Raw genomic sequence first — 17,933 nt, forward strand, 5'->3', positions numbered from 1 at the left:
AAAACATAAGTCGCACTGGAGTATAATGCATACTTGCCAACCCCCCCCCGTTTTACCGAGAGACTCCCGGAATTCAGCACCTCTACCGAAAACCTCCCGGAATTCAGCCATGCGGACCTGAGTGGGGACAGCAGCGACAGTCTGTTTTCACGTCCGCTTTCCCACGATATAAACAGCGTGCCTGCCCAATCACGTTATAACTGTAGAATGATCGAGGGCGAGTTCTTGGTTTCTTATGTGGGTTTATTGTTAGGCAGTTTCATTAACGTCCTCCCAGCGCGGCAACAACACACAACAACAGCAGTCACGTTTTCGTCTACCGTAAAGCAGTTCGTCTGCCGTAAACAGCAATGTTGTGACACTCTTAAACAGGACAATACTGCCATCTACTGGATAGCCTCCGGAACACTGAAATTCAAGTATTTCTTTTATTTATATGTATAATAAAAAATATGTATATATATATGAAATATATAAGAAATACTCGAGTTGGTGAATTCTAGCTGTAAATATACTCCTCCCCTCTTAACCACGCCCCCGCCCCCTACTACACCCCCGCCCCACCCCACGGAATCGGAGGTCTCAAGGTTGGCAAGTATGGTATAAGTCGCATTTTTGGGGGAAATGTATTTGATAAAAGCCAACACCAAGAATAGACATTTGAAAGGCAATTTAAAATAAATAAAGAATAGTGAACAACAGGCTGAATAAGTGTACGTTATATGAGGCATAAATAACCAACTGAGAACGTGCCTGGTATGTTAACGTAACATATTATGGTAAGAGTCATTCAAATAACTATAACATATAGAACATGCTATACGTTTACCAAACAATCTGTCACTCCTAATCGCTAAATCCCATGAAATCTTATACGTCTAGTCTCTTACGTGAATGAGCTAAATAATATTATTTGATATTTTACGCTAATGTGTTAATAATTTCACACATAAGTCGCTCCTGAGTATAAGTCGCACCCCCGGCCAAACTATGAAAAAAAAAAGCGACTTATAGTCCGAAAAATACCGTGCTGTAACTTGGAAAAAAACTACCATTTTTGGGGGTAAAAATTTTGTTGATTGAACTGCCATTTTTTTACTGTAAAGTCTACGGTTGTTATCTTTAACAGTGTTTTACTGTAAATGGAAAGACGGTACATTTGTTTTTACGGTAGAAAAACTGGCAGTTAAATTGCCAGAATAAAAAAAGAACTTGTACTGTTTTTCCATTAACAATATCATGTTGTAAAAACCAATGGAAATTTAAGACATCAATTCTGGCAACTAAACTGCCAGCTTTTTCCATAAACAACTGTCTACAAAACAGGAAGTCACCTCCACAGTATAGCAGTTGTTTGTTTTTCAAAAAAAGGGACCATAGTAAGACCAATGTGGTCTGTAAATTATGCAAGGCACTCGCCCCCACCAAGACTGGGAATACCACACCACCTTAACCGCGCTTACCCTTTAGAGCACAGCTGTAATTTACTGGCACTAAACCTGCAGAAAATAGTTCTTCTCAGGTTTCTCTATGTTTACATTTTCACACTTTTGTTGCACTTTATTCTTACATATTCATCATTTTTGTACCTTATTTTCAAGAGGTTATTGTTAAGTTTTCAATGTGATTTTAGAATTGTTTTCCATGGTTGTGTTGACATTTCCTTTTACTTTCTTCCTTGATAGCTGAGAAGTTTATAATCAGAGGAAGGTTTCATTTGAAACAAAAATAGTTATAAAAAACACAGAGGCTATATCATCCCTACAAGCCTGTTTCTCTGCTCTTCGGGTAAAATCACCTGAAGAGCAGATCAACCTTTTTATTTCAAATGAAACCTTCCTCTGATTATAAACTCCTGAGCTTACCACCTTAGCTGTGCTTACCCTTTAGAGCACAGCTGTAACTTCCTGGGACTAATCCTGCAGAAAATAGTTCTTCTCAGGTTCCTCCACCTTTACATTTTCACACTTTTGTGGCACTATTTTGTCAGCATTTCTTACATGTTTCCTTGTTTTAAGAGGTAATTGTTAAGTGTTCAATATGATTTTAGAATTCGGTTTACATTGATTGAGTGTTTTCCATGCTTGTGTTGACATTCCCTTTTCTTTCTGCCTTGGGGATTATAATCATTTGAAATAAAATGTTTACATTGCATGTTTTTCACCCGGTCCTTATTTTCCATAGGTCACAAAAATTATCAATAATTGATACGGGCCGATATAAAACACTAAATTACAGTTACAGTTCTTCTTGCATACCTTCAGCTCTTTCACAGGCTTTTGGATGGGCTCCGTCTTCCTGTTCTTCCTCTGCATGTACTCGTCGATGGACTCCAGCTTGTTGAATTGGGCCTCGTGGAGCTTTTTGAAATCTGCGCCACATTTTGGACAAATTGACTTGGGGTTCCGTGGCGGGAGTGAAAGTGAAAGCAACGGCCACTTACTGGGAGTGACTGGTTTCAAGGGCTTCCTCTTCGCCAGGTCGCCTATTAAACGGGGGATCTTACCAGCCTTGGGACGTGGAACTTGAACAAAAAAAAAAGACAAACGAATACGATTTGACTTAGAGCTGTCACTATGAATGCATTATTTCTTCATTATTACCGTATTTTTCGGACTATAAGTCGCAGTTTTGTTTCATAGTTTGGCCAGGCTCCAGTGCGACTTACATATGTTTTTTTCCTTCTTTATTATGCATTTTCGGCAGGTGCGACTTATACTCCGGTGCAATTTATACTCCGAAAAATACGGTAATCCAAAGAATATTTTTACACAGTCCATCTGCAGCGTAGAATGACTTAAAATTAGAGATGTCCGATAATACCGGCAGTCCGATATTATCGGCCGATAAATGCTTTAAAATGTAATATCGGAAATTATCGGTATCGGTTTCCAAATTATCGGTATCGGTTTCCAAAAGTAAAATGTAGGACTTTTTAAAACGCCGCTGTGTACACGGACGTAGGGAGAAGTACAGAGCGCCAATAAACCTTAAAGGCACTTCCTTTTCGTGCCGGCCCAGTCACATAATATCTACGGCTCTTCACACACACAAGTGAATGCAAAGCATACTTGGTCAACAGCCATACAGGTCACACTGAGGGTAGCCGTATAAACAACTTTAACACTGTTACAAATATGCGGCACACTGTGAACCCACACCAAACAAGAATGACAAACACATTTCGGGAGAACATCCGCACCGTAACACAACAGAACAAATACCCAGAACCCCTTGCAGCACTAACTCTTCCGGGACGCTACAATATACCCCCCACCCCCAAATGCTCTCTCAGGGAGAGCATGTCCCAAATTCCATGCTGCTGTTTTGAGGCATGTTAAAAAAAATACAGGCATGTGATTTGACCACAATGAAAAAGACTGAAAAAATTTCCGGGGGTCTGGGGGACGAAGGCCAGATCCAGGGCGGTGCCCTGGTGGGGGGGACAAGGGGGGCAACGCCCACCGAAGCTCCTGGTTTTTCACCAATTTAACATGCTAAAATGAACAAAGACAGCACCATTTGAAGAAAATATTTGAGTGTTTAAAGACATGAAAACATCATTAATAGAACATACATAACCCAATTATCCTAATGAATCACTGTATATGGTTCAGTCCCAACAGTATTTAGTCACTAATATTTACATCTTGTGTTCATTTCACATCCACAGGTGTCACATTGATCAGTGTTATTATCTACACTTTATTTACAGTATTACCACATTACTTCAGTTCATGTAATGTAAACATTTCATTATTTTCGCCAAAATAGGATATACATTTATGAAAATAATTAAACATGTTTAGTATTGTTTACTCATATTTGAATATAGGAAATAATAATTAGCGATGTCCGATAATGGCTTTTTGCCGATATTCCGATATTGTCCAACTCTTTAATTACCGATAATACCGATACCGATATCAACCGATATATGCAGTCGTGGAATTAACACATTATTATGCCTAATTTGGACAACCAAGTATGGTGAAGATAAGGTACTTTTTAAAAAAATTAGTAAAATAAGATATAAATTAAAAACATTTTCTTGAATAAAAAAGAAAGTACAACAATATAAAAACAGTTACATAGAAACTAGTAATGAATGAAAATTAGTAAAATTAACAGTTAAAGGTTAGTACTATTAGTGGAGCAGCAGCACGCACAATCGTGTGTGCTTACGGACTGTATCCCTTGTAGACTGTATTGATATATATTGAATATACAGAATATTAATAACAGAAAGAAACAACCCTTTTGTGTGAATGAGTGTAAATGGGGGAGGGAGGTTTTTTGGGTTGGTGCACTAATTGTAAGTGTATCTTGTGTTTTTTATGTTGATTTAATAAAAAAAACTAAAAAAAAACAAACGATACCGATAATAAAAAAAACGATACCGATAATTTCCGATATTACATCTTAACGCATATATCGGCAGGCCGATATTATCGGACATCTCTAATAATAATGTGAGGACACTGACATATTGCATGAAACAAGTGTGAAAATATTTACCTTCAAGATTGTTACACCACTGACAATAGTTTCAAGAGACTACATAAGAACTTAATATTACAAAATAGTATTATATGCAAATTTATTTCAAATAAATTGTTAACTGGAATCAATAATGCGACTCTTTGGATTTATGTAATTTCACAATATATTTTCACGTGGCTTTTTATTTTTTAGAAAAACCCATTTATATTTCGCTAAGCAATAATTGTTTAATATTTAAAACAAACATGCGTATGTCGCAAGCAAATATTTTTTAGCTTACCTCATTATCAACAACCCTGTCTGCAACTGAAGTGGGTTGTTTGGGTGGATCTTTCCTCTCCATGTCTACGGCAGTTGTCGATGTAAACAAAGGATGAAGTCCGTAAGGTTTGCTCACTTTCGGTGGACATCCAAAAGTACCAGCTAGTGAAAAGTTAGTTTTCCTCGCTTCAAGTTGTTTCAGATGTTTTTGGCGTTTCGCATGTACTTCCAAAGCCTTGAAACCTCGTGATCCATAGTCAATATTATCATGACACCACGTGCACAAAACCTTTCCGGGACGATCGATTTTCCGAATAAAATCACCGAACAAAGTCGTAACTTCCTTCTTCCCAACAGTATCAGTGATTTCCCTTTCCATCCAGTCCCATTTAACCTCATTTTTGACATGTTTATCAATTTATTTTACTCGTAAAGCGTCCTTTCTCTCGAGAACCGACATCGTTTACATATGGAAAATGGCGGTAATAACCATTATGAATGATGACGTCATTAACGTCATCATTCATAACAGATGTCCTGATTGGTCACAAGGAACATATCGACCAATCAACTACGGCGTAATATAAACTACGTCTCGAATCTTGATTTAGGGTCGGAAAAAAAAACGGAAAAAACGGGAGATCTTTTTTTTTCTTCCCGAGATTAAAAAAGACGGAATTCCGACTTTAGACGGAAAAATGACATGCCTGAAAATAATGCACTTTGTGACTTCAATAATAAATATGGCAGTGCCATGTTGGCATTTTCTCCCATAACTTGAGTTGATTTATTTTGGAAAACCTTGTTACATTGTTTAATGCATCCAGCGGGGCATCACAACAAAATTAGGCATAATAATGTGTTAATGCCACGGCTGTATATATCGGTATCAGTTGATATCGGAATCAGTAACTAAGAGTTGGACAATATCGGAATATCGGCAAAAAAGCCATTATCAGACATCTCTAGTAAAAATGAATATTTCAACGTGATGAATCTGATGAAAGATGTGAATGGTTTGCCAGCATGGAGGCTAACCTTCATTCTTGGTGGCACTCCGCAGTTGAACGTCTTCCAGCACCACAACAACTTGCTTGCCTGCAGTCTCCATCTTGGAGGGGGAAGACACTCGTCTCCTCTTGTCGTCATGCTGGGGCGGACCAGCTGAGACCGCCTCACCGGACTCCTTGGAGAGAGAGAGCGTGGTAATATGTCGGGTGTTGCGTTTAGCCAGCTTGCTTGCGTGGATGTTTGCGATGTCCTTACCTCGTCCAACTTGGCTTCGTCCTCAGTAGGAAACTTGTTCTCCACATCGGCCCTTTTGTTTTTTGCTCTCCCTCGACGTGTGTTCACAAACACCGGGGGCGCGGGACAAATCTCAACCTCAAACTCCTCTTTCTAGAGAACATGGTTGAAAACAACGTTAATAAAAGTAAATATTGGCGTACTATTTTTGACAAATCTTACGTTTTTTTTTTGTTTTTTTGTACCTTTTCTTCCTGTGTGTTCTTCTGTTGATCATAATGCTGCTTGAGGGCTTTCAGTAACTTCTCCGCCTGTTTGCACACACAATGGATCAGTTAGACTCAGAGCGTGGTGGGAGACTGTAACCGAGTGTGCAGCCCCAAATGTTTGTCCTCATGAGCAAAATTTAACTCTGTCTCTGCCTGATTCCTTGCTTCTTGTCTCGTTTAATTAATAGTCCGGTGTTTGAACCTGACCGTTTTTTTTCAGGCAGACCAGTCCTGACTTTAAAATCCCTACTTCCGGTTTCCTTCGTTTTAGTCTGTTTTGCACTTTATGTTATGTGCGCGGAGATTTATGTAGATAGATTGTTATGCCATATCCAATATTCCTTTGAGTGGTTCCAAATACATTTTAATAGACTTAGACTTCCTTTTTATTGTCATTCAAATTTGAACTTTACAGCACAGATAAGAACAAAATTTTGTTACATAAACTCATGGTAGTGCAGGATAAAAAAAGCAATAAGGTGCATATATAAATAAATAAATATCCATCCAGCCATCCATTTTCTACCGCTTATTCCCTTCGGGGTTGCAGGGGGTGCTGGAGCCTATCTCAGTTACAATCGGGCGGAAGGCGGGGTACACCCTGGACAAGTCGCCACCTCATCACAGGGCCAACACAGATAGACAGACAACATAAATATATATTAGGGCTGCAACAACTAATCGATTAAATCGATTATTAAAATAGTTGCCGATTAATTTAGTCATCGATTCGTTGGATCTATGCTATGCGCATAGGTTTTTTTTTAATTAAAAAAAAAAATTTTTTAAATTTTTTTTACTAAACCTTTATTTATAAACTGCAACATTTACAAACAGCTGAGAAACAATAATCAAAATAAGTATGGTGCCAGTATGCTGTTTTTTTTCTATAAAATACTGGATAGGATAGAAATGTAGTTTGTCTCTTTTATCCGATTATTAATCGATTAATCGAAGTAATAATCGACAGATTAATCGATTATCAAATGAATCGTTAGTTGCAGCCCTAATATATATATAAACTAAATAAATACATATAAATAAATAGATTACTGTACAGTACAATAGAGGTGGGAACCTTACTGCAGCTTACGAAAATCGATTATTGATGCATTTCTTATTTATGTACATTTATGCAGTTTTTACATTTCTTTTCGCTTCACTAAATAAGCCTTTATCACTTGCAACTTCTAAAAACAATTCATCATCATAAGAGATACTTCAAATAATTCCATCCATCCATCCATTTCCTACCGCTTGTCCCAAATAATTCCCACATTCATTAAATTGTTGTAAATGTGTGCAAAGCTGGAACAAAGCCACATTTTGGAACAGTCTGCATTACTTTGTTTACAATAAATAAATCGACTATTGACGTTTACGCTCTGTACCGAGGATGTCGTTGTGGCTTGTACAGCCCTTTGAGACACTTGTGATTTAGGTCTATATAAATAAACATTGATTGATTGATTGATTCTATAATCGTCCATGAAGTATTTCTCCCACCTCTACATTTGATCTAGAGTCACAACAGGCACCGTAGTAATTATTCCCACTTTTACTTAGATATTGAAACTTCCGGTGTCTGCAAATAATTAATTTGGTCTGTTTCTCCGTTTCGGTTTACTAGGGATTTTAAATCGTATTTATTATGAAATATAAAAAGACGTAGTTAGTGCTCAACTGCACAAATAATAAGAACACTTCCGTTTTTAAATTTTCTTTATAAACGGAGATTCAGCTTTTTTTGTTGTAATTTGAAAAGACAATTCAATGAACAATAAAACAAACACCGACCCGAGGCTTCCTTACCTTCAAATTAGCCTTGAGACCGAACTGCTTTGCCAGGCTGCGCAATTCCGCGTAATTCATGGAATCCAAATCCATATTTTCCATTTAGTTTTCGATGAAAATTAAAAGTAGAAGCATGTAGGAAAAACGCACACGAGTTCGCCGCTCCTAAACTCACCCGACTAACGGCTGAACAAGTCGGATTCAAAACACTGGCGGGATGCATTTAATTGGCTGATGAATACATCCGGAAACGCCCCTCAGCCAATCCTGGTTGTGAGTTTGGCGCCTTATAGCCAATCAGAGCACGCTTGCTCAAGCTTCCGCTTTTTTGCCAAAATAAAAGCGAGAGTCGAAAACGAACAACAAAAGTGTTGCCGCGTTTCGTTAAATGTCAGCATGTAAAATGTAGAATACTCGTCGACTAAACAATTATTACAATTTTTTTTTTTTTTTTTTGCGCTACAAATTTCTGCTTCCGGTCAAGACTTCAATTTCCTGTTTGTCTCCGGCAAGTCAAGAGTTGAAAAGAAGGTAGAAGACCGAGAAGATGATGGAGTTCTGCGACAGTGTCCTCATAGACCGCTCAGACGAAGCTCATGTGAAGAGCGATAAAGAATCCCAACAATTGGCGAGCCTCCATTGCAAACAGTGCAACACTGTGCTCGCAGACTCCTGCTCCGTGTGCGGAGACATCAAATGTCTGGACGCCATCGCTTTTCTCCGTAAGTCATTCTATCAAACTTTAGTAACCTTGCTAAATGTTGTGTTCACTAAACATTGTATCAAACAAACCCCGTTTCCATATGAGTTGGGAAATTGTGTTAGATATAAACGGAATACAATGATTTGCAAATCCTTTTCAACCCATATTCAGTTGAATGCACTACAAAGACAACATATTTGATGTTCAAACTCATAAACTTGATTTTTTTTCTGCAAATAATAATTAACTTAGAATTTCATGGCTGCAACACGTGCCAAAGTAGTTGGGAAAGGGCATGTTCACCACTGTGTTACATGGCCTTTCCTTTTAACAACACTCAGTAAACGTTTGGGAACTGAGAAGACACATTTTTTTTAAATCTTCTCAGGTGGAATTCTTTCCCATTCTTGCTTGATGTACAGCTTAAGTTGTTCAACAGTCCGGGGGTCTCCCTTGTGGTATTTTAGGCTTCATAATGCGCCACACATTTTCAATGGGAGACAGGTCTGGACTACAGGCAGGCCAGTCTAGTACCCGCACTCTTTTACTATGAAGCCACGTTGATGTAACACGTGGCTTGGCATGGTCTTGCTGAAATAAGCAGGGGCGTCCATGGTAACGTTGCTTGGATGGCAACATATGTTGCTCCAAAACCTGTACAGTGTTTCCCATAAACTGCCAAGATACCTGTGGCGGTGGGGGCGTGGTCACCATGACATCATCAATTCATTTGCATAATTTACTACAATGATTTGATTTTCTCTAAAAAGGCTCAAAAAATGTATACTTACTAATTAATAACAGCTTTGTTTTAAACGTCCATCCATTTTACAATATAATTACAACACTTTATGTACATATTTATATACAGATTTGAACAATAAGTTATTCACTGAAATATATTTATTAATTGTGGTTCTTACAAAAAATATATCATATAAAATATAAAAGCTAAAATGTCTCAAAGCTCTGCCCCTTTAATTAGTGCATACTAAATAATTTAACTTTAGCCTACTACTACAACCATATTATTTACCAGCAACATAAAGTGAAACAGAGGCAGAGGTGTCCTGCCACAGTCAGTAACAAATAAACAGAAAACAGTAGTGGTGGTAGATAGACACAGAGCTTCATCAAACATCTGATCCACTGAACAAAGAGCTCCAAAAATCTTGAACTTTAGACTGCCATGAGTTTTACTCCCTACACTTAACCATGTGTTTCCTACTGCCTGCAGACTTTGCACCCTTTGTTATATACACCTGTTGTGTTTCTAATATAAATACATTTAATAAAGTCAAATACAAATAAGGCAACAAGAGAAGTATCCTACACTTATCTTTTGTAAAGTAAATCTGAACAGCCGATATGGGCATCTACATCAACTATATGATTTGCCTGAGAAGCTGGAGAGGACAAAAAAAAAAAAAATTATTTTTAATTTTTATTTTTTTTTATTTGTGACGGACGTAATTCTTTCGTGGCGGGCCGCCACAAATAAATGAATGTGTGGGAAACACTGCTGTATGTACCTTTCAGCATTAATGGCGCCTTCACAGATGTGTAAGTTACCCATGTCTTGGGCACTAATACACCCCCATACCATCACACATGCTGGCTTTTCAACTTTGCGCCTATAACAATCCGGATGGTTCTTTTCCTCTTTGGTCCGGAGGACACGACGTCCACAGTTTTCAAAAACAATTTGAAATGTGGACACGTCAGACCACAGAACACTTTTCCACTTTGTATCAGTCCATCTTAGAGGAGCTCGGGCCCAGCGAAGCCGGCGGCGTTTCTGGGTGTTGTTGATAAATGGCTTTCGCTTTGCATAGTAGAGTTGTAACTTGGCACTTACAGATGTAGCGACAAACTGTAGTTACTGACAGTGGTTTTCTAAAGTGTTCCTGAGCCCATGTGGTGATATCCTTTACACGCTGATGTCGGTTTTTGATGCAGTACCGCCTGAGGGATCGAAGGTCACGGGCATTCAATGTTGGTTTTCAGGCTTTCCGCTTACGTGCAGTGATTTCTCCAGATTCTTTGAAACTTTTGATGATATTACAGACCGTAGATGGTGAAATCCCTAAATTCCTTGCAATAGCTGGTTGAGAAATGTTGTTCTTAATTTGTTTGACAATTTGCTCACGCATTTGTTGACAAAGTGGTGACCCTCACCCGTCCTTGTTTGTGAATGACTGAGCATTTCATGGAAGCTGCTTTTATACCCAATCATGGCACCCACCGAAAGTTCTCAAATTTGGACTGGATTGATCAATGGAACATAAATATTTATAAAACCACAGTTTGTGATTTGGGAAACCTAAGAAAGGGTAAATACAAGATGCTTTTTGTCATTGCCCTAAATAGTGTCTTTATTGCATTTTAACAAATTAATTTAAGGTTTCACGAATCTGTGTTTTTTTTTTTAATCTTCAGGGTCTGTGAGATAAAGTTGTCAAATCTATGATTAAGTTTTTAATCTGGACCTGGACTAATGACGTGGTCTCCATGCTTAGAAAGCATAATGTGTCTTTAGGGTTGGGCGATTATATCGAGTTTGTAAAATATATCAATATATTTTTAAAGAAGGTTTGAATTAAGAAAATATCGTAATATCGATATCATTTATTTCACGTTAGAATGACCAAACGCCGCTTATTTGTTGTGTTCCTTGTTCTCCCCCCGCTCCCCCTCCATGAGTTACTAAACCCCTCCCCTTCCTCCTTCTTTTACTATGATGAGTCACGATTGGTTAGGGACAGGCCAATCAGAGGCAAGATAGGGCGGGTCATCGAACCAGGAAGGGAAATCACAAAGTGCCTGCCTGCAAATGTATTTTTGTTATCGGAGTTTGATACATTTTGTATTATTTGCACAGCTATGTTATTTTACGTAGGAATAATATTTTTTCTATTTTATTATGTAATTCTGTAAAACTTAAAACGGTTTATTTTCTGAGCTGTTAATACCCATCTTGAATAACTGGGTTAATAAAAGTGCTTCCAGTAGTTATCATTCACTTCAATTTCACTCAAAAATGAATATTTATATGTATACTTTCACCCAAAAATATATTGAGATATACTTTTTCATCCATATCGCCCAGCCCTACGTGTATTATATTTTCACAAATGGATTAAAGTTTTCTCAAACCATAAGCTTTGTTATGATTCTCAACACTTACTGTACTTGCTTGTGTTTTTGTTACGTTTTTTTGTCGTTATTTTTGCACTGGTGACAAAATGATCTATCATAGCATTTCAAGTGAACGAATACGGTATCTGTCTAGTATCGACGATCCGTATCGCCCGCCATTTGAATCGTGAGATAACGTCAACGAGAACTTTTGCTTTTTTGTTCAGGAGTCAGCGATGACGTGATAGTTAGCAGCGTGATGGAGTGTGGAGATAAAGGAGACATGACTGACTGGTGAGTAGCAGCCTTAATGCTAGAGACGACCGCCATGTAGCCAACGCGGCATTGTTCGGGTCGTCTCATGTATTCTTCACACTAGGGCTGGGCAATATGGCTGAAAACTGTATCACGATGCAAGTGTTTTACATCAGTCCAGATTGATAATTACCGAATTTTTCGGAGTATAAGTCGCTCCGTAGTATAAGTCGCACCGGCCGAAAATGCATACCGTAATAAAGAAGGAAAAAAACGTATATAAGTCGCATTTTTTGCGGAAATTTATTTGATAAAAGCCAACACCAAGAATAGACATTTGAAAGGCAATTTAAAATAAATAAAGAATAGTGAACAACAGGCTGAATAAGTGTACGTTATATGAGGCATAAATAACCAACTGAGAACGTGCCTGGTATGTTAACGTAACATATTATGGTAAGAGTCATTCAAACAACTATAACATATAGAACATGCTATACGTTTACCAAACAATCTGTCACTCCTAATCGCTAAATCCCATGAAATCTTATACGTCTAGTCTCTTACGTGAATGAGCTAAATAATAATATTTGATATTTTACGGTAATGTGTTAATCATTTCACACATAAGTCGCTCCTGAGTAGAAGTCGCACCCCCGACCAAACTATGAAAAAAAACTGCGACTTATAGTCCGAAAAATACGGTATTGATGTTTTTTATGACTTATTAAAAATAAGAACCAGGAGAAAAATATATAAAAATATAACTACGGTCACGGTTTCTGTGGTTTATCTGTTATCCAGTGCTCAATACCGGGGTAAAGCGGAATATACAGTCGCGATCAAAAGTTTACATACACTTGTAAAGAACATAATGTCATGGCTGTCTTGAGTTTCCATGGTTAAGCATACGCTAGCTTAAAACATACGCTAGCATTGATTGATTGATTGATTGATACTTTTATTAGTAGATTGCACAGTGAAGTACATATTCCGTACAATTGACCACTAAATGGTAACACCCCAATAAGTTTTTCAACTTGTTTAAGTCGGGGTCCACTTAAATTGATTCATGATACAGATATAACAGTGTTTCCTACACATTCATTTATTTGTGGCGGCCCGCCACGAAATAATTACGTCCGCCACAAATAAAATATTAAAAAAACATATATATATATTTTTTTGTCCTGTCCAGTTTCTCAGGCAAATCATATAGTTGATGTAGATGCCCATATAGGCTGTTCAGATTTACTTTACAAAAGAGAAGTGTAGGATACTTCTCTTCTTGCCTTATTTGTATTTGACCACTACTGTTTTCTGTTTATTTGTTACTGACTGTGGCAGGACACCTCTGCCTCTGTTTCACTTTATGTTGCTGGTAAATAATATGGTTGTAGTAGTAGGCTAAAGTTAAGTTATTTAGTATGCACTAATTAAAGGGGCAGAGCTTTAAGAGACATTTGAGCTTTTATAAGATATATTTTTTGTAAGAACCACGATTAATAAATATATTTCAGTGAATAACTTATTGTTTAAATCTGTATATAAATATGTACATAAAGTGTAATTATATTGTAAAATGGATGGATGGATGGACGTTTAAAACAAAACTGTTATTAATTAGTAAGTATACATTTTTTGAGCCTTTTTAAAGAAAATCATATTGTAGTAAATTATGCAAATTACTCTATGATGTCATGGTGACCATGCCCATAGCCACACCCCCGCCGCCACAGGTATCTTGGCAGTTTATGGGATACACTGTATATACTATCATCATAATGCAGTCATCACACAAGATAATCATCAGAGTATATACATTGAATTATTTACATTATTTACAATCCAGGGTGTGGGATGTGGAGGGGGAGGGTTAGGTTTGGTTGATATCAACACTTCAGTCATCAACAATTGCATCATCAGAGAAATGGACATTGGAACAGTGTAGGACTGACTTGGTAGGATATGTACAGCGAGCAGTGGACACAGAGAGAGAGATCAGGAAGCATAAGAACAAGTATCTACATTTGATTATTTACAATCCGGGGAGGTGGGATGTGGTGGGGAGGGTGTTAGTTTAGGGTTGAAGTTGCCTGGAGGTGTAGCATGCATGGGCGCTGTTTTAAAAAGGCCAGTGTTGTGTTCCCCAGCATCTTCAGCAGCGTGAGGTGCCGCGAGTGTGGCATGATGGCGGGTAAAGTCCTCCACGCCGCTCCCCCGCACCTGGCTGACCTGCGCTCCTTGTTCCTGCTCCATAAGGCCAAGTTGCGATGGTGAGTCTGTCCCCCCCCCCCCCCCCCCCCCCCGCTGTGTGACTAATAGGTAACGGCGAGCGTGTGCGACAACCCCCCCCCCCCCCGCAGTTACATGCTGGACAGCAGCGCCATGGTGGAGGCCTCGTCGGTCTCCTTTGATGTGGCGCCCCTGGGGGAGGACCTCCACAAGGTACACGACGACATTGGTGGTGAAATCGACCTTCGTTGTTTTTGTTTTTTTCTCATTTGTTCCGCAGTTGAGGGCGGAGTTTGCGTCTCTCTCTGATCAGATGACTCAAGTACAAGCTACCCGACGAAGGGCGGAAAAATCAGCCGCCAGTGAAAAGACCAGCAACTATTTTCACTAGCAAAACTAGCTAACATGGCATTTTAACATCATGCTAGGTTAGCATATCCGCTGACGAGGAACTACACGACCAAACGTGCATCTTCTAAGTTTGAAGCCGACTGTTTATGTATTTTAAGATGTGTAGCGAAGCCTTTTTTTGGGGTGGGGGGGGGGGGTTTACCTGTCAGACATCTTACAAGGAAGGTTTTTCCTTCATGACTCAAAAAGCAAGTGTTAAAAGGTGGAGTAAAGAAGTGAGAGGGATTATATATATTTGTATGATATTACTGTGAGAACATCATTAAAAAAGTCACTTTTGCACATTTTTGAATGCTGCCTTTTTGGGTCTTCAAAAACCAAAACAATGTTATGAATTATTGACCAAAGGCTCCAATTACTTCACATCAAAATACTGCACTTTGGAAATCATTTTGTGGAAAAATATTTGGTCTTTTCCCCAAAAAGAAACAGGGTTTTGGAAAAAAGGGTATAAAACATTTTTTAAAACTTTATATCGACTGAAAGACCTAATGTCGATCTACAGATTTAAGCGTTAAAAAAATAACTTAACATTTTTATGACTGAAACCTTTCCGGGTCCCTTGAACCAAACTTGACTTGTGGTGTACCCCGCCTTCCGCCCGAATGCAGCTGAGATAGGCTCCAGCACCCTTCGCGATCCCAAAAGGGGCAAGCGGTAGAAAATAAATATATAAATTTAAAAAATATATATATATATATTTTATATTTTACTTATTTGGCACCTTTCTGGGCACTCAAGGACATATATATATATATATATATATATATACATAATAAATTTTACTTATTTGGCGCCTTTCTGGGCACTCAAGGACATATATATGTATATATGAGATATATCTATATGTATATTTAATAAAAATGTATATATATATAAAAAAATATATATTAAAAAATTATATATATATATATAATTTTTTAATATATATATTTTTAGATATATATATATATATATTACACATTTTTATTAAATAAATATATAGATATATCTCTCTTATTTATATATATATATATATATATATATATATATATATATATATATATATATATATTGAATTTTTTTTATATATATATATATGTATCTAAAAAAATATATATTAAAAAATTATATATATGTATATACATACATACACATTATATATATATATATATATATATTATATATATATATATATATATATATATATAATATATATATATATATATATATATATATAATATATATATATATATAAAAAATATATTATTTTGAAAATTCTAAATATCAAAAAGGCCTCCCCTCATGCTTTAATTTTTCAGTGTGCGGCCCTCAGTGGAAAAACTTTGGACACCCCTGAGCTAAAGTATTCTACGAGCAAGCGCTCATTTGTAGCTAGAAAAACAAACAAAAGAATCCACCAGGACTTGTTGTTGGCACCATGCTGCATTTTTATTATTACATGATAGTTATTATTGCTGCGTTTCTAATACAGAGTCTTCATTTGTTTGTACAAAAACCATTCAAGATGCTAACGTTAATATAAGCATGCCCCCTTACATCATTCTGGAGTGCATAGTTTTTTCACTTTTACAGAGTCAGTCAACAATATCCTCATCTTCATTTTGTCGACACACTTTTTATTGTGCGCCTTTTTGGGAGGGGAATAAAAGCTACAACATGCCTGCTACGATTACAAACAACCATCCTCGTTCACATGACAAAGTTGGATTATTGCATGCATTACAATCATGTCTGCTAAACCATGCATATGTTTATTTGTTTTTTTAAACTTCATAATACCGCTACTATGTGCCTACTCGCAAAAACAAAAAAAAACTTCAAAAGTCCTTCAAAGCATTATGTATTTTAAAGACAGTGCAAGGCAGTACATAGAAAGTGCTTCTTTTTGGAACGATGGGTCGATAGGACATGTTTTGTAACAAATACAGTAAAACAAACATTTATCTACAGGGATAATCCCCAAATCCACTGAAAAGATGTGATTATATGCAGCTACAAGAGAGGGAGTAAAACATTGACACCCTCACACTATACTCATGCATTAATACTGCATTATTAGTAGTTCTACAAGCCTAATCCTGTACAATTTTATGGATTCGTTTCCCAAACAGTGGGGTTGTATATACACAACACAATGCCACTAGGAGGGGGGAAATAATACATTTTTAAATTCTAGTGAATGAATACTGCTACAATTATAATAGTTTTTGGAATAGAACCTTCTTTAAATACACTAATTTTTAAACATGCATCAGTTAATTTAATTATATACTCTTATCACATTTAAATTATGCCTTTTCTTTAAGGGCAAATATATACGGGATGCTTTCACACTTAAAAAAAACGGGTGTATTTTGCTTCAATCAAATGGCGGGCCAAATGAGACAAAATTAGATAATTACCTGTGTATCAATTATGTAAATATTTAAATAAATAATGAATTAAATTGTGATAATAATACAAATTTAATCAATTATGAACTCAATAATTAAATGTTATGTTTAGAGATGTCCGATAATATCGTCCGGCCGATAAATGCTTTAAAATGTAATATCGGAAGTTATCGGTATCGTTTTTTTTTTATTTTTTATAAATCAACATAACACCAGATACACTTACAATTAGTGCACCAACCCAAAAAACCTCCCTCCCCCATTTACACTCATTCACACAAAAGGGTTGTTTCTTTCTGTTATTAATATTCTGGTTCTTACATTATATATCAATATATAACAATACAGTCTGCAAGGGATACAGTCCGTAAGCACACATGATTGTGCGTGCTGCTGGTCCACTAATAGTACTAACCTTTAACAGTTAATTTTACTCACTTTCATTAATTACTAGTTTCTATGTAACTGTTTTTATATTGTTTTACTTTCTTTTTTATTCAATTTTTTTTTTAAATGTATTTATTTTATTTTATTAATTTTTTAAAAAATGACCTTATCGTCACCATACCTGGTTGTCCAAATTAGGCATAATAATGTGTTAATTCCACGACTGTATATATCAGTATCGATTGATATCGGTATCGGTTAATTAAGAATTGGACAATATCGGCAAAAAGCCATTATCGGACATCCCTGGTTATTTTACATTAAATAAATTGACAT

The 17,933-nt window shown here is 36.8% G+C and overlaps 2 protein-coding genes across 3 annotated transcripts in view; one reads left to right on the top strand and one right to left on the bottom strand.

Moving 5' to 3' along the window:
* Positions 1 to 8,281, bottom strand: part of nusap1 (nucleolar and spindle associated protein 1) — a 16,542-nt gene extending 8,261 nt beyond the window's left edge. For both annotated transcript variants that reach the window (XM_062041251.1, XM_062041250.1), the window contains exons 1-6: positions 8,091 to 8,281; positions 6,255 to 6,320; positions 6,031 to 6,162; positions 5,803 to 5,950; positions 2,444 to 2,524; positions 2,259 to 2,371 (exon numbers count right to left, since the gene is read on the bottom strand). In XM_062041251.1, coding sequence (XP_061897235.1) covers positions 2,259 to 2,371; positions 2,444 to 2,524; positions 5,803 to 5,950; positions 6,031 to 6,162; positions 6,255 to 6,320; positions 8,091 to 8,174 — 624 coding nt within the window. In that variant the 5' untranslated portion in view covers positions 8,175 to 8,281. The remainder of the gene's footprint in view (positions 1 to 2,258; positions 2,372 to 2,443; positions 2,525 to 5,802; positions 5,951 to 6,030; positions 6,163 to 6,254; positions 6,321 to 8,090) is intronic.
* A 123-nt stretch (positions 8,282 to 8,404) lies between these two features.
* On the top strand, positions 8,405 to 15,100 carry oip5 (opa interacting protein 5). Its single transcript, XM_062041253.1, has 5 exons — positions 8,405 to 8,794; positions 12,141 to 12,207; positions 14,322 to 14,444; positions 14,535 to 14,616; positions 14,684 to 15,100. Exons 1-5 carry the CDS (start codon positions 8,620 to 8,622, stop codon positions 14,792 to 14,794), a joined length of 558 nt encoding a protein of 185 aa, XP_061897237.1. The 5' UTR covers positions 8,405 to 8,619; the 3' UTR covers positions 14,795 to 15,100.
* Positions 15,101 to 17,933: the final 2,833 nt, after the last annotated feature.

This window comes from Entelurus aequoreus, linkage group LG03 (genome assembly GCF_033978785.1).
Source record: "Entelurus aequoreus isolate RoL-2023_Sb linkage group LG03, RoL_Eaeq_v1.1, whole genome shotgun sequence".
Lineage (NCBI taxonomy): Eukaryota > Metazoa > Chordata > Actinopteri > Syngnathiformes > Syngnathidae > Entelurus > Entelurus aequoreus.

Coding starts and splice junctions, on each gene's coding strand:
- oip5 (XM_062041253.1), top strand. CDS start 8,620: ATGATGGAGTTCTGCGACAGTGTCCTCATAGACCGCTCAGACGAAGCT. Junction 8,795..12,140: donor GGACGCCATCGCTTTTCTCC/GTAAGTCATTCT, acceptor TTTTTTGTTCAG/GAGTCAGCGATGACGTGATA. Junction 12,208..14,321: donor AAAGGAGACATGACTGACTG/GTGAGTAGCAGC, acceptor TGTGTTCCCCAG/CATCTTCAGCAGCGTGAGGT.